The sequence below is a fragment of the Oncorhynchus tshawytscha genome, linkage group LG17, assembly GCF_018296145.1.
Source record: "Oncorhynchus tshawytscha isolate Ot180627B linkage group LG17, Otsh_v2.0, whole genome shotgun sequence".
NCBI lineage: Eukaryota > Metazoa > Chordata > Actinopteri > Salmoniformes > Salmonidae > Oncorhynchus > Oncorhynchus tshawytscha.
The window spans coordinates 5,959,546-5,976,509 of NC_056445.1; the positions used below are offsets into that span (position 1 = coordinate 5,959,546).

General features: G+C 41.3%; 1 protein-coding gene across 2 annotated transcripts; it reads right to left on the minus strand.

Moving 5' to 3' along the window:
• Window positions 1-1,259: 1,259 nt before the first annotated feature.
• Window positions 1,260-16,411, minus strand: atxn10 (ataxin 10). Of its 2 annotated transcripts, none has more exons than XM_042300047.1 (11): window positions 16,214-16,411; window positions 12,786-12,962; window positions 12,391-12,476; window positions 12,092-12,188; window positions 11,283-11,447; window positions 11,107-11,187; window positions 9,280-9,430; window positions 9,045-9,153; window positions 8,249-8,427; window positions 6,734-6,797; window positions 1,260-3,110 (listed from the first exon to the last, which is right to left on the minus strand). In XM_042300047.1, the coding sequence occupies exons 2-11, from the start codon at window positions 12,926-12,928 to the stop codon at window positions 2,926-2,928; spliced, it is 1,260 nt and encodes a 419-aa protein (XP_042155981.1). In that variant the 5' UTR covers window positions 12,929-12,962; window positions 16,214-16,411; the 3' UTR covers window positions 1,260-2,925. The 2 variants fall into 2 exon arrangements, with proteins under 2 accessions (XP_042155981.1, XP_024232574.1); XM_024376806.2 differs by lacking the exon at window positions 16,214-16,411 and adding an exon at window positions 13,253-13,470.
• Between the last annotated feature and the right edge of the window lie 553 nt (window positions 16,412-16,964).

Consider the following 16,964-nt stretch of genomic DNA (forward strand, 5'->3'; position numbering starts at 1 on the left):
ATTTTTGAACACTGAAAATAAATGGTTTATTTATGTTAAGATATCTTCAAACTAAAAGGTCTTATAGTATGGATAGCAATGTTTAATATATATTTTTTTCTCTTTGATTGCTACTGAAGTGTACCAGAGTTAGTGTGGCATTAAGCATAAAGCCACAACAGTAGAGTACAAAACATTTTTCTGCAATTTTCATTTTCTTAGATCTGTGCATTTCTATTGTCAGTAGCATGTCTAAGTAGTTATCTTATTATTTTGCTCACCATCCCTCCTCAATTCATTGAACATGATTTTAACATGTTACTAGGTGAATTGGTGAGTGCTGCACTGAATCATTTTACCAAAAGAGCCCAACAAAGCAACCCGTTCTAGCCCATACAAAGGAAAAATAAAACATGTCCCTATTTCGGTCTCAATTCCAACATGGGGGGGGGGTAATTATTCCCATTCTGAGATGATGCAGTGTAAGCGTTATGGAGCTCCATGGGCAATACACTGCACATACCGACGAATGCCAGAAACATGGAATTTCACTTTTGCTCACCCCTTGCATTCAGGTCTATACCAGCAGAGTTAAAGGCAACCTGTCCTGAGAATAAGTATTTTGCCGAACCATATAATACAGATCTATGGAAAGAGGGCATGGGCCAGGGGTCATTGAGCCATTTCAGGCATTAACCTTCTATGTATTCAGCGATTTTGTTTTATTTAGGCTTTATATAGCTAAAAAAAACAAAGAGTATATTTTTATATGCATTACATATGGCACTTTGTTTTCATTGATTGTCATTGTTTTTAAAGATTTGAGAGCTACAAATTATTCTGAATGATTATTCTGTCTCTGATTTATTAAAGTTGCTGTAGTGTACATAGACCATGTGTTCGACAATTAGCCCAGATTATTTTATTCTCAATATGAAGACCATCATTTTCTATAGCTCCTGGTTTACTTGGTGAATTATCAAGAAATGCGCTGGCAAAATATTAAGTATTAAGAAAATAAATGGATGTTACTGATCCAGTGTTGGATTGGATGTCTGCTATCATGAGAAATTATTACTTAGCTTTTAGGCCATGCAGGATTGTGTGCACCACAGACAAATGGATACTTATAATTTTTCTAATAAAATCTGAGCATCCTTTCGTGATTTATTGGGTTTCCTGTCCAAACTACTATACCGCTGTCTTTAGACACAAAAGCATACTTCAATTTACAAAAGACTGACCCATTCTCTCTGAAAAAAAAAAAAAAAAACAGAACATTTGTCACACAAAAGTTTTATTCAGCAGTTAAATTTACAATCATCCATTATATAGAGCTTGAGTAGTACGGATATAATTCTGGAAGAATACCAGTACAGGAGGCACAGGAGGACAGAGTTAAGGTTTGAGTTGTGAAACGGCTGATCTTGATGACACCGCTCAGTCCTGACTGCGGTTGGACAGCTGTTTACTCCTGACCCAGAAGTTGTTGAATAGACGGCTGTGACTGCCACCTCATTCAGCCAGCCTGACGCTCTCTCTGTGTTTTCCTGTGTTTGAAAAGCATTGCAGGCAGCCGCTGGAGCAGAAGTAAAGGCCGTGTTTTGTCAGGCGTCTGAAATGCTGGGGACCGGAACCTCATAAGCTCCCCTCACTATACCCAGCGGATTGGGAAAAGTCAACCCGATTGTTTCAATACATTTTGTCATTAAAAAAATAAGAGACCGAGTAAATAGGGCGGAGCGGCGAGTGGGCCGGGTGACTAAAGCAATGCATTGTTGAGGTGTCAGGACCAGTCAGCTTATTCAGTGGGGGGTCATTCTGCAAGCCAATACTTCTGGTCTAATTCACACGCACTGCCACTCACACTACCTGTTCTCTGTCTACAAACACATATACTACCACTTACACAACGGCTCACTGTCTACACACTGTTCCAATCACACTCAGGCCGTCTGTCCTCTGTCTAGCTGGCTGCTAAACATCCACATTAGTACATACACACACACACACACACAGTAAACAAAGCTGCCACATAACATAGATTAGGTTATTGAAATGTGTAAGGAAGTTGACGACTGGTGTTGTTGGTTGGAACATGTAACAAATATGTATCTAAAATGTAACTAAGGTTTGTGGTTATAAAGAAACATGCGGTACCTGAAGGACAGGAATGGTCCTATGTGTCATTGTTATTCTCACCAAAAGCCAAAACAGGGTGGTAAAAGCAGATATAGTGCAACGCTTGTAGCGAGACAATCAAAATGCATTCCATGAGCAACATCCTTAGAAATGGAGGGGGCACCCTGTATAGTTTGGTTAGCACCATTAAATTGGTTTGAAATCATTTGTGTGGAAATCGAAAAAACATTCTCCAGTCAAAATGCCTGAGGTTTCTATAAAATGTGAGAATTCCAGAAGCTAGCTTGAAGTCAGATCGACATTCCAGTCCAGTTCCTTAATGTTTCGGTCATTCTCTCGCTTTTTGTTGATTTCCGCAAAATTGATTGGTTTTGGGATTAGAGCCCACCCCCTGCCGATGTTAAGAGTCTCCCTCAGAGGGGTGAAAGGGCAGGAAACAGAGTAGCCCTTTGTTGGATGATTAAACCCCAACACTATATCACAGATACCAGCAGGAGTTCACTTGACCCATAGAAACCCTTAATTTCCCTTTACTTAAGAAACACAAAAAGTGTTAAAAAAAACACCTCTACACTCCAAATGAAACCTACTTTTAAATAAGGGCCTATCCTATGTGTGTTCTGTACCATAACAAATCTCAGCAGAACATTGGGTCCAGGCCATCCCACAGTTTAACCAAAAGAAGAAAAAAAAAGAGCTAGAGCTAAAAAGTAGTGCACTACCAGAGCAAAACAATAGTGCACTAAAAAGTAATGCAGCACTATATGGTGCAGCACAATATAGTCCTTAGAGTTTAGGGCACCTTTAAGGGTCCTTTGAACAAGGTTTGAGCAGCACGTTACCATCTCTCTCCTCTACTCTAAAGCCCATGGCCCTCAAGGCGGAGTCATCGGCCACCCCGCGACGTTCTAGAGCTGCCACCAGCTCCTGATTCTCCAGGTTGTGTTCTAGAATATTCCGAGTGGCAAAGACGGCCCATTGACTGATGACTGGTGGAGAAACAACAGTTAAGGATAGCATTACAAATACATTTGTGGCACAAAGAGGGTGAGAGTTAAAGTTTTTACTGTGGGAGAGGAACAAGAGCTAGACAGACATGACCCTCAAAAGCTTTTTTTCTACACAAAACTACCCACATTGGTTGGTCTCCTACACATTCACATATACTCCCTTTCCACCACAAATCAAAGTAAAGTAACACTAACCCCCACTCTCAATTAGCTACCACCATCCCACTGTACAGGAAACTATCAGTACAGTGAGTGAGTACTGTGTCCATTTTGAATGACAAGGAAGCGACCCAGCCTCCCGTCCTTCCTCTCCACATATGCCCAGTCAGCATCTGTGACCAGGCCATGTAGCTGTGGCTGAGACCTGGGCTCAAATAGCATTCTAAATCATGTCAAATGCTTTATCTGTGCTTGATTGAGCTTGCCTGGCTGAATGGACCAATAGAATAATCTCAAACCGGCAAAGTCCGCACAGCTTCCCACTGGGCACAGACGTCATTTCAACATCTAGCTTTGGTTTACATTAGGTTCAGATGTCAACTTAAGTGAATTTTACTTGAAATCAACAAAACATTTAATGTCATTGGATTTATGTTGACTTTTCAAATCAAATCAGTTTTTCACATTGATTCAACGTTACCACATATCATTTTTTTGTTGAATTGACTTGGAAACAACATTGCTTCAAACAGTTTTTGCCTTGTGGGCCTGGCTATGGCCCACCTGAGAAGAGCAGAGGGAGCTCAACAGTAACCGTCGATGACAACTTCCTTCCTGAGGGGGTCAGGGGGAGAGTGGGGCTCAGATGAATAGCTGGTGAAAAAGACAAGCTGGCACCGTGCCCTGACCGGCAGCTAGTCCCCGGGGGGTGGACGGAGGCGGACACAAACTAAGCCGCTGTTCTGTCAGTACCAACATCCACCAACAGTATAAACATGATGGCTACACGACGCATACTGTATAATAATTCACCAGTGACTTGTATGTAGACATACACTCCCCTACATTTATTTGGACAGTGAAGCTAAAACGTTTAATTTGGCCCTGTACGGCAGCATTTTGGATTTGAGATAAAAAAATGTTTTATGAGGCGAAAGTACAGATTGTAACCTATTATTTGAGGGTATTTTCATACGCATCTGTTTAACGTTTAGAAATGAATGCACTTTATGCATCTTGTCCCCCCGTTTGACCGTGTCGTAAGTAGTTGGACAAATTCACATAGTACATAAAATGTAGTAATTGGTCCCATATTCCGAGCACACAATGACTACATCAAGCTTGTGACTCTTCAAACTTGTTGGATGCATTTGCAGTTTGTTTTGGTTGTGTTTTGGATTATGTTGTGTCCAAAATAAATGAATGATAAATAATGTATTCTGTCATTTTGGAGCCACTTCTATTGTGAATAAGAATATAATATGTTTCTGAACACTTCTACATTAATGTGAATGCTACCATGATTACAGATTATCATTAATTAATCGTGAATAATGTGTGAGAAACTTACAGATGTACAAAGGTCATGCCCCCAAAACACGTTAACCTCCCACAATTACTAATAACAGGGGAAGTTAGCATTTTGGGGGGGGGGTATGAATCTTTGTTCCTTTGTAACTTTCTCTTACTCATCATTATTCACAATTTATTCTGAACTATCCATGATCAAGGCAGCATCCACATTAATGTAGAATGACATTCAGGTGGACTGAAGCTCAGTTCTGGGACTTTCTTCTACTCCAAAATGAAAATTCAATGCTGACACCATCTAAAATATAATTTTCAATAGATTGGTAAAAATTATGTTTAACCTGTCTATATAAAAGGTCCCAAAGTTGACAGTGCATGTCAGAATACACCATCCCAGGCACCATCCCTACAATTAAGTATGGTGGTGGCAGCATCATGCTGTGGGGATGTTTTTCAGCGGCAGGGGCTGGGAGACTAGTCAGGATTAAGGCAAATATGAACGGAGCAAAGTACAGAGAGATACTTGATAAAAACCTTCACCAGACCTCTCAGAACCTCAGACTAGGGCGAAGATTCGCTTTCCAACAGGACAACAACCCTAAGCACACAGCCAAGACAACGCAAGATGTCTCTGAATGTCCCGAAGCGTGGCCCAGCCAGATCCCGGACTTAAACCTGATAGAACAGAGACCTGAAAATAGCTGTGCAGCAATGCTCCCCATCCAACCTGACAGAGCTTGAGAGGATCTGCAGATAAGAATGGGAGAAACCCTCCAAATACAGGTGTGCCAAGCTTGTAGTATCATACACAAGAAGACTTGAGACTGTAATTGCTGCCAAAGGTGCTTCAACAAAGTACTGAGTAAAGGGTCTGAATACTTAAATGTATAAAAAAATATATTTAATTAATTTTAGAATAAGGCTATAAAACCTAACAAAATGTGAAAAAAAGTCAAGGGGTCTGAATACTTTCTGAAGGCACTGTATATCATCAGATGTACTATCAGCAATAAGCATTATCACCTGTAGCACAACTGATGCAGCATCGTGGCTATAAAAACATAGAAGCATGGTTTTCCATCTGCATTTCCCCCACTGGACACACCATCCTGATTATTCAATTATTATTAATAATTATTCATTTTTAGTCACTCAAAAAATATGTGGTTTCTATTACAAAGTATGTCAGTGCACTTTTAAGTAGCCATTGCCCCTTTAAGAGCTCTGTTGTGCCCAAAACTCCAGGTGTAATCATTTTTCAATGATGCCACGCAATTTTAGGAGTAGAGAAATAAAAGTGGTAGCAATGAAAAGCCGGGATCCCCCTCTTTCATAACAAAGGCCATTGCATTAAAGAATTGTTGTGCATTGACTGCTTGTCAGAATACATGTTTCCCTCCCTATGGCTCTCACAACTTGAACGCACCTCGAGATGAATATTTATCTGGCATAGAACACATAGGCCGATTAGGTAAATAGGAAAACTATTCTACTATGGGGTTGTCTGATTTTGTTTTGCAAAATTACATGGCAAAAATAGTAGCACTAGAAAGTGATAAAGTACAGGATTTGAATTCCTTTGCCAGCAGCTATAAGTAGGATCTACACTGATCTCAAGAACAACCTCTTCAGAATCAATATGACAGAAATCCCATCACAGCAATGGAGAACTTTAACCCCTGTGCATCCAACAAGTTTGTAGAGCAATTAGTCATTGCATGCTAGGAATATGGGACCAAATACTAAACTTGAATAGATGCATTAAGTGCAATACCCTCAAATAAAAGAGAAGATCCTGTACTGTCGCCTAATTACATGTTTTATGTCAAATCCTAAATAATGGAGAATAAAAGACAAATGTTCACATTTTAGCGTCACTGTGTGTCCAAATAAATACATAGGGAGTGTATACAACAATACATCTGTCAATCACCAACATTGACTTATAACTATAAACATGGTAGATAAACGTACGCGTCAGCCACCACAATTACTTTCAGGAAGACAAAAAGGATGATACCAAGATCATTAGGTTAACATCCATCCACAGTGGCTTGTAACATGATAGTTACACGACTAGTATCATTTATTCACCAAAGGGACATTAGATTCTAGACGAATCAAAAGGATACAGGGATTGTTGCTGTCAATACTGCAGTTGTCCATAATGAGAGGAAGACCATCCAGTTTCCGAACCTGGAAGAACACAAAAAAATATAATCAAAACAAACATATTTACAATGAAAAAAACTACTTTCTCATCCAAACACAGTAAAAAAAACACTAGTCTCACTAATTATTCTGTTTGGCTTGAGTCTATGGATAGGGCCAATTTAAAACAATGCTGAGATGGCGATTTTCCTTATGCAAGAAGAAGCTGTTTAAAGTGTTGTTTCTCCTTGGTTTATATAGGACAATCTCAATAACTAACCAACATCTACGTCCCGATCAGCCAACATTGAGGTCCCTATCCTTAGGAAATCCCTACTACCATGGAAAATAGCCATGTGTGGCTGTGGGCTGGTCTAAAGCTGTCACAACGTGTTGCACTGGTCTCTGTCACCCATCTAATTTATATAGGTTAATTTACATACATGCGGTTAATCTACAAATTCATTGGTAGAGTCATGAATGGCCATAGCAAGAGAGAAAATGCTGAGTTAGTTACTGTAAGTGTGCACTTTTCGTTAACTAAAAATCTAAACATAAGCTTATATGTAAAAAAGACTTAATCATTTAATATGATACTGTTTGATTATTAACCAGCTGGGAACCGGCGAAGGTTTACTACTATGATTCTCACGGGCCTTGTAAAGTGGGAGCAAGGTTTTTAAGCCAATGCAAGTGGACACATGCCAGTTTCCCCCCACATTCCTCTTATTTTCTATTAAATGTGTTTATATCAGTCAGTGATAGCTGCCGATAGCTGGGAAGGAACAGATAATGAGTAAGGAAATGTTTCTCTTTCCTCCATTCATTTAATAATAATACCACCATGAGGAAGCCAATATGGCTCAGTGGCACGATGGACTCAAAAGCACATATTCTCTCGCCGGTGTGACCCAGGAAGCACAGAGACAGCATGAGGAGATCACTGTATGTGCTATTCAACTCAAAATGTGTCTCAAATGACATCGTATTCCCTTTAGTGAACTACTTTCGACCAGAATTGATTAGAATAGGAAGTGTCATTTGACATTTTCTCCATTTTACATGTCTCCTTGCCTGACCTTTTACACATGCTTTTTGACCCTTGATCTGTCCTTTCCAAGGATTAAACTCCTCTTTTAGACACTGAGAAAGGACCCTAAGGGCTTATTTAAGGGTTCAAAAGGAGTTTTCAAATCCTACTCTGAAAGGACACGCTCACAGACAAAACCTGTGGAGGGTGAGTAAACTTCAAAGCCTAGGATGAAATGTAGTTTATCAATGGTGTTGCATCACAAGAAAGTCAGTCATTTAATCTTCGACCCCCGCACCCATGTTTTGTCGACGATCTGCACTATATCTGTGCCAGCTGTATGCCTGTGTGTCGGCATTGTTTGTCTGATGTCTGCTGCTGGTGGCAAAACATATTTCCCTCATTGGGGATCAACACAGTAAATTCATTTGTTTGTTTTTTCATTCTTTCATACATCCATCCATACCTTGTTCTGGTTGGCAGTGTTTCCGTGACAGAGGTTTCCTATGAGACGGATGAGATGTGCCTTGAAGCTGACAGAGGGAGAGGAGGAGCAGTCTCCTCCCTGAGCCAAGGAGAAGTTCTGAGCTGCAGTGAACACATTCTTACTGGTCTTCCCCAGAGCATGGACCTGGTGCAGGAGATCTGTAAGAGGAGAAAGAGAGATGAACAGGAGAACACACCTTTTACACACAAAGGGAAACAGTACCAGAATATCAATTAATCAGTCACATTTACTTATAAACCCCTTTTTACATCAGAAGTCGGACAAAGCGTCCAGGGCCCAGGAAAAGACAAAACAACAATCAGTGAACAGAAAAAAGCAACAGAGAACATAAAGGCAAAATTATCAATTGGACAGAGAAATCTGTTCTACAGAAGAGGTGAGAGGTATTCCCCTGTCTCAGTCCCGCTGATGATAGATTCAATTATTAAGATGTGACTGCTGTTTCAATGTAACAGCGTCTCTCTCAACAGAAAGGCATGAACCTGCTGGTACTTTAAGTGTCATAGTTCTGTTCCAACACAGTAAAAAATATATTATGTCACTGGATTTGTAGTGATAGTGTAAACTCTAAACTGTGGGCCACCTTCTTTGTCATGGACATTTGAGACAGTGTGACATGCTGGTGTCTTTTTTTTGTAAAAACCAACAGCACTCAGCCATTTATCAGGGCTCTAATGTCAAAAGACTAAGCATCATAGGTAAAAGGTTTTGTAAACTTCCAGTTCAATAGACCTTGGTGTACTTATTTATTTACCAATGGTAGACTTGAGGAGGTCAGGATGGTTCTGCAGGAACATGAACTGTTTGTGATCAGAGGTCATCTCACAGAGAACATCTAACAGGCTGATCACAGTCAGGGCCTCCTACAAAATACAACACAAATCAATCAACCAATAAAAAAAAGGCAATCTAAAATGTCACAGAAACAGTCAGGTAGGTACCCAGGTTATGGAACAGGTAATTTATACAACCAATCGAATCATTGATACCTCATTGTCTGATTCGGAGGCGAGTGTGAGCACGGCCCCACAGCGCTCCTGGAAGCAGGATGCCAGGAAGGTAGCTACGGTGGGGGGGATCCCACAATCCTCAGAGTCCTCCTCTCCCAACTGAGCAGAGATCAGCTCCAGCAACGTCACCCTGCAGCTCCATCAATATTTATGTAATTAATTGGATTTATGTACAGTCGTACCCAAAATGTTAGAGAATGACACACATTAATTTTCACAAAGTCTGCATATTCGGTGTCTTTAGATATTTTTGTCAGATGTTACTATGGAATACTGAAGTATAATTACACGTGTTTCATAAGTGTCAAAGGCTTTTCTTGACAATTACATGAAGTTGATGCAAAGAGTCAATATTTGCAGTGTTGACCCTTCTTTTTCAAGACCTCTGCAATCCGCCCTGGTATGCTGTCAATTAACTTCTGGGCCACATCTTAACTGATGGCAGCCCATTCTTGCATAATCAATGCTTGGAGTTTGTCAGAATTTGTGGGTTTTTGTTTGTCCACCCGCTTCTTGAGAATTTACCACAAATTCTCAATGGGATTAAGGTCTGGGGAGTTTCCTGGCCATGGACCCAAAATATCGATGTTTTGCTCCCAAAGCAACTTAATTATCACTTTTGCCTTATGGCAAGGTGCTCCATCATGCTGGAAAAGGCATTGTTCTTAGGCAAAATTGTGAGTGAGCCCACTTCCTTGGCTGAGAAGCAACCCCATACATTAATGGTTTCAGGATGCTTTACTGTTAGCATGACACAGGACTGACGGTAGCACTCACCTTGTCTTCTCCGGACAAGCTTTTTTCCGGATGCCACAAACAATCGGAAAGGGGATTCATCAGAGAAAATTACTCCAGTCCTCAGCAATCCAATCTTTATACCTTTTGCAGAATATCAGTCTGTCCCTGATGTTTTTCCTGGAGAGAAGTGGCTTCTTTGCTGCCCTTCTTGACACCAGGCCATCCTCCAAAAGTCTTCACCTCACTGTGCGGGCAGATGCGCTCACACCTTCCTCCTGACATTCCTGAGAAAGCTCTGTACTGGTGGTGCCCCGATCCCGCAGCCGTATCAACTTTAGGAGACGGTCCTGGCGCTTCCTGGACTTTCTTGGGCGCCCTGAAGCCTTCTTCACAACAATTGAACCACTCTCCTTGAAGTTCTTGATGATCCAATAAATGGTTGATTTAGGTGCAATCTTACTGGCAGCAATATCCTTGCTTGTGAAGCCCTTTTTGTGCAAAGCAATGATGACGGCATGTGTTTCCTTGCAGGTAACCGTGGTTCAGAAGAAGAACAATGATTCCAAGCACCACCCTCCTTTTGAAGCTTCCAGTCTGTTATTCGAACTCAATCAGCATGAGAGAGTGATCTCCAGCCTTGTCCTCGTCAACACTCACACCTGTGTTAATGAGAGAATCACTGACATGTCAGCTGGTCCTTTTGTGACAGGGCTGAAATGCAGTGGAAATGTTTTGGGGGGATTCAGTTCATTTGCATGGCAAAGAGGGACTTTGCAATTCATCTGATCACTCTTCATAACATTCTGGAGTATATGCAAATTGCCATCATACAAATTGAGGCAGCAGACTTTGTGAAAATGAATATTTGTGTCATTCTCAAAACTTTTGGCCACGACTGTACAGTCTAGCTTTTCTAGAAGATCAATGTAAGGAGGAAACTCATGTCAATCACACATTTGGGACCATCAAAAGGAGAAAGAATTGCTCACTTTGGGTGTAGATATACTAGTTTCTAAGTAGTTGTGAGAGTAGTTAGATTCTTTAATTGGATGAACTAGATGGAGTTACCTCTCCTGATGGCTCATCCCTGCATACATGTTCTTAACGAGCACTGAGGACTTGAGGAAGTGCTGGGTAGCAATCAAAACCCTGTCAAAAATAGGTACCATACATGTTTATACACTGTGTGTACATCTAACACACACAGCAAACCCCATCTCCCACACCCCTCAGAGGGTACCTACGTCCAGTCCAGTTCTGACTGAGTCCTACACAGCTCCATGACCTTCAGGGCCAGGTGGATGTTCCCTGGATGAGCCAGTCGCTCCACCTTGTGTTCATCTAGACAGGTGTGGAGCACCATGGAGGAGTAGCCCACTGCCCTTTCATCATCCACACACAGCAGGGCCCTGTGATCAAAGACAACACAGACTTGACTTATCACTCACACCTATAAGATCCCTGCAAACACAGACAACACAGACAGGTGTGGAGCACCATGAAGGAATAGGCCAATGCCCACTCATCATCCACAACCCAGAAGGGCCCTGCAAACACAGCCAACATAGAAATCAAACTGGATGATCTTCAGAGATAGATGGGATGGGTTGAGGGTAGTTGAAGGATAGGATTAAAAACAAACAAAAAGGTAACTACTGCAAAATACTTTGTGTCTGTAAATTTTATGTAGTATGTATAAGCTGGAAGCCTAAGTAGTGTTGTCCATTAGTGTACTCCAATTAGGGGAGGGGTGGCAGGGTTAGGGGGAGATAATGAAGGAATACAATTGTTTGTAAAAACAAATAAACACAGTCAACACATCAGTAACTTCGATCCAGTCCGTTACGATTCGCTGACACTATGCTTTCATGCATAAAATCCCTTTGATTGCTGTTTGTAGGCCTAAAGGGTCAAGAAAGATGAAGTCCTAACGTGAATTGTGAAAACAATGTAAGGCTCAAGCTTAATTCTTTCACATTAATTTCCCATACATGATTTGCATATAAGGTCAAGGCCTTGAGAGGTGAAACTGATGTAGGGCCCAAGTACTTACAAGAGAAGATCTGGAAAGATGAGCGTCCAAATGTCATCTTTGCAGAACTGGTTATCAACAGCAAGGTTTCCAATGAACTGTACCCCACATCGAAGTGCTAGATCAATGATAAAGTGCAGTGATCAACAGTCAGACATGTATAAGACCATTAAGAGAGATGTTAAGATTTTGTTTTAAATCCTATCAAATTTGAACAGTTACTATACAATATGCTACAATTGTTTTACAAGTAAGCAGAACTGCAAATATCAGATTACACTTATTCTCTTCAGCCATAGGAGGGACAATAAAACAATCACCTTCAAAGACGTAGTCAGTGTTCTCAGACTTCAGTTTCTGAAGCATGTCTAGGATTCTGATTGACAGGTCAATAGCACCAAGTGACCTGGATAACAAGGTAGGTTTGCTTATGTTTTAACCAAACCACACACACACAACCGGACAAAGGGGGGAACACTTCATATCAGGGAAACTGTTAGATAGAACACCCCCAGGATTTTGAAGTATAAATTCCTGTGAAAACAAAACTACGGACGTGGATGTGTTTGGTAATGTTATTAACTCTTCCTTGACTGTGCGGGAGATTGGATTAGAGTTTCTGGTAAATTAACTAAATGTAGGCCCAATGTAAAACGTTTGTGTGCATACTTTGTGTGTGTCAAGGAAACTGGATTCAATGCGGACTGCAGCCCACCTCAATAGGGACTGGTTGCGTGCACACTGTACACAGCCATTCCTCTGGGCTCTGAAGCATGCTGCAGTCAACTGCAGGATCAGCTCTTCAACCTCTCCATCTGCAGCCTGGATCTCCTCTGATAGCTTTGACAGGATCTTCATTAGGCTCCTGAAGGCTTCATCCTCACTGCGGTCTCTGTGAGCGCGCACACACACACACACACACACACACACACACACACACACACACACGTTGAATTGGGGGTAGCTTTTAAAATTGTCAAGTGAAAACTGAACACAGAAGACTTGAGAATAATGGATAATACAGAAAACGAGCAAAGACTCATTTATACAGACAATATCAGGACATGGGTAACCACGATGGCTAGCTGCTACTTCTGAGCTTGCCTCGGACTGTTTAGCTGAGGACTTTTGATAGCTAGTTAGTTAGCCACATTTAGCTACATAACTCTTCCATTTGCGCACCTGTAATCCTGAATTCGTAACGCATTTGTCAGTGATTGTAAAACAAGTAAATGTTTTTCACGGAACTTCTCAGCGAGAATTTCATTCAATAATGTTGGAAAATCCATCCTAATCCATGATTCCAAAGCGGGTTCCGCCATGTTTGTTTGTATCGCTTTCCAGTGTGGGTGGGACTTCCGTGTCATATTTTGTTGTTTGATACGATAAACCAGGAAAGAGGCGGCGCTAGAAGTACATTTCATATCAATGCCCATGTAAACCTTCTAATTGCGATGACATTACCAGTTAAATTGATTGGATAGGTTTGAGTTTTTTTTCACATTAGAAATAGACATAGGTAGCTATATATACACATTAAGGCAAAACACATGCTACAGGTTATTGTGATCATGCCATAAATTGACCCCAGCTAGCTCATAATGTTCTGAGAAACCATGTTTCTCACAGCTTGGTGAGAGCGTGGTTGTACTATACTAATAGCAATTATAATGTATTTATTTTATATAGCGCTTTTTATACAGAATCTCAACATCGCTTTTAAAAAAACTAACAAAAACAAAGACACAAAATTCCCCTTTACAATAAAACATTGCATGCATCTATAATCACATTTGCACATGGGGATTTTTTTGGGGGGGGCAGAGTCTGGAAAAACATTGGCCTTTTACAAACGCATTTATTGCAATTCTATATAATTTACATGATAATACATTTGCATTATATTTTTTAATACCCCACAAATGACCAAAATGAGTGGCTACTCTGACAGTGCCAAACTGAGCAATAAAAACGACCTGGTCTTGAACATAAACAATGGCCCAGTTCAAGACACAGATTGTCCAAAATTTGAAAAATATATATAGGCTATAGCAGGCTACTAAATAAACTTTCCAGTGGCACTGCCTCACCCAATGTTGAAGACAAAGTTTAGGCTCATCACCGTTGATAGCTACTATTATTTGACCATGCTGGTCATTTATGAACATTTAAACATCTTGGCCATGTTCTGTTATGATCTCCACCCGGCACAGCCATGCTTCTACACCTGCATTGCTTGCTGTTTGGGGTTTTAGGCTGGGTTTCTGTACAGCACTTTGATATATCAGCTGATGTAAGAAGGGCTATATAAATCAATTTGATTTAATTTGATGCGCTCGTGCCAATAAAACAGACAGATTAATCTTCTCTTTTCAGCAGTAGACATTTGGAAAGCAAACGTTTTTCACGCGATAGCATTTTGAAATTTGTGAAAGACAAATTGACAGCTGCAACCAACCAAATAAATATAAATCCTAAAATAACAGTTCCCAGTTAAATAATGGATTGCCAGCCATTGTTAGTGTACCCATTAGTTTCACAGTCAAATTACCAGGGTCAGAGAGTCCAATACCCTTCTATGGAGTAGGCCTATACACTCACCGGCCATTTTATTAGGTTCACGAAAATGGATCGCTCCTACAGACATTGAGTCACGTGGCCTTGGCTTGCTATATAAAGCAGACAGATTGACATCGATGCATTCAGTTATTGTTCGATTGAACAATAGTATGGATAAAACGAGAGACCTAAGCAACTTTGAGCGTGGTATGATCGTCGGTGCCAGGGCTTTTCACACACAACAGTGTCTAGGTTTTACTGAAAATTGTGCGACAACCAAAAAACATCCAGTCAGTGGCAGTCCTGTGGGTGAAAACAGCTTGTTGATGAGAGAGGTTGAAGCAGAATGACAAGAATCATGCAAGCTAACAAAGTGCCACAAACTGACAAATAATGGAGCAGTACAACAGTGGTGTGAATCATTTTAATTTTTCCTTTATTTAACTAGGCAAGTCAGTTAAGAACAAATTCTACAATGACGGCCTACCCCAGCCAAACCCTAACCTGGACGATGCTGGGCCAATTGTGCGTTGCACTATGGGACTCCCAATCACGTCCGGTTGTGATACAGCCTGAAATCAAACTAGGGTTTGTAGTGACGCCTCTAGCACTGAGATGCAGTGCCTTAGACCGTTACGCCACTTGGGATACACAACCCATTTCCTGTTGCGTCATGCTGATATCAGAGTCAGGATTTGGCGTAAGCAGCATGATTCCATGCACCCATCCTGCCTGGTGTCAGGCTGGTGGTGGTGGGGAACTGGTGTGGGGAATGTTTTCTTGGCACAGTACGGAGGATGTACAGTGTACGGAGGGTGTCATGCAATTGCTGAGCCTCCGGAGGCCAAATCAAGCATTGCTGTCCTCCTTCCAAATTTTGGAACAATGCAGAGGGCTATGTATTGCTCTGCAGTGACATGATTGGTTGACGTCAGGTGTGGGCGGTACGTTTGGTATAAACACAAACTCACTTCCTTGACAAACTTATTCACAACAGCTCTGCTCTGCAAAGCGCAAAAAGTATGAATGCCCTGACTTCTGCAGAGGCCGCATCGCAGTAAATGCTGTAAAACCAATATAGACGCCAGATTGACCGTAAATCGTCTTTTCGTACTTGTGATAAAACCACAGCAATTTTTTAGAAGCTATTGTTCCTCTGTGGCTAAATTATGCTCTTTGGTGTAGTATTTTCAATGATTTTATTTATGTTGGTTCAGGCAGGAGTAATATACTGTTATCTTTGGCAAAATTGACATTTAATTTCAGTAAACTTACGAACATTTATCAGAGTGTGCTGCAGCCACCCCAGCACACCAATGTGTATGATTCATAGCAGAAGTAAATAGTGTCTGTCTTAACGATGGTACTCTAGTAGGCTCTTTGATATCACATGCACTTACATCAGTCTCATTAAGACTACAGAACTGGCAGTGTACAAGCTAAAATTAGTGCACAGTACAACATAACACAAACTGGCAGGATACGTTCTTCCATGGGTGTCCAACAGAGCTAATCCAAGGCCACGCCTCCAACAAGCCACACCTCTGCTACATCGCCCCTGCTACATTGCCGCTGCTACATTACCCTCATCCAAGGGGGCTGTCGTCCCTGACAACCACGAAATCCAACACAATGTCATTAAACCTGGACGGGAGTCTTCAGCAGCGGCGTTCTGATTGCTGTAGTGCGTTGCTACCTGACCTCGAGACGGGTGCTAGCGGCGACGACGCCCTGGTGGCCATGTGGGAGTCCCATTCTGACCTTGCCCCTCGAGTAAGACATTGCCTTGTCTGATGGTCCAGGTGTGTGAGGAGGAGTAACCTTCCTGCTCTCTCTTCAGGTTTCAAAACGATAGGTGGTCATTGGACCAAGACACTGTCAATCAAGTGAACACCGCTCGTCTCATTGGTGCGTAATGATGGCCCTTCACTGTAATAACTCATGTAAATTGGAACCTGCAGTTAGATAACAATCATTTAAGTTTTCTGACAATATAAAACACGTCTATGTCCCAGGTTGTTGGCTGTTGTTTACAACACCATTCTAGTCACATATTGCATATTAAACAGCAACTGTCATGATTTCAGGACACTGATCCTGTACAGTAGTTAAGAGTACAACATTAGAGATGAATTGGCATGGCACTTCCTCCCACGGGTCTACAACAGAGCTAACCCAAGGCTACGCTTCCAAAAAACCACACCTTCAGATCCTGTAATAGGCTGCCACCACTACAGTATGTCTATATTCACAACGCATCAAGCTATTCTATATTTGGCACGTGTGCTGCCCAAATTGCGGCCTTCCCGACTGTAAGTGCTTGTGATAAAACAAT

What these genes read in the sequence shown, in the direction of transcription:
- atxn10 (XM_024376806.2), bottom strand. Translation starts at nt 13,437, where the DNA reads ATGACACGGAAGTCCCACCCACACTGGAAAGCGATACAAACAAACATG. An exon ending in CCTCCGAATCAGACAATGAG is followed by an intron (nt 9,154 to 9,279) that starts GTATCAATGATT and finishes TGTATTTTGTAG; the next exon opens with GAGGCCCTGACTGTGATCAG. An exon ending in TATTGACAGCAACAATCCCT is followed by an intron (nt 3,111 to 6,733) that starts GTATCCTTTTGA and finishes TTTCTCCACCAG; the next exon opens with TCATCAGTCAATGGGCCGTC.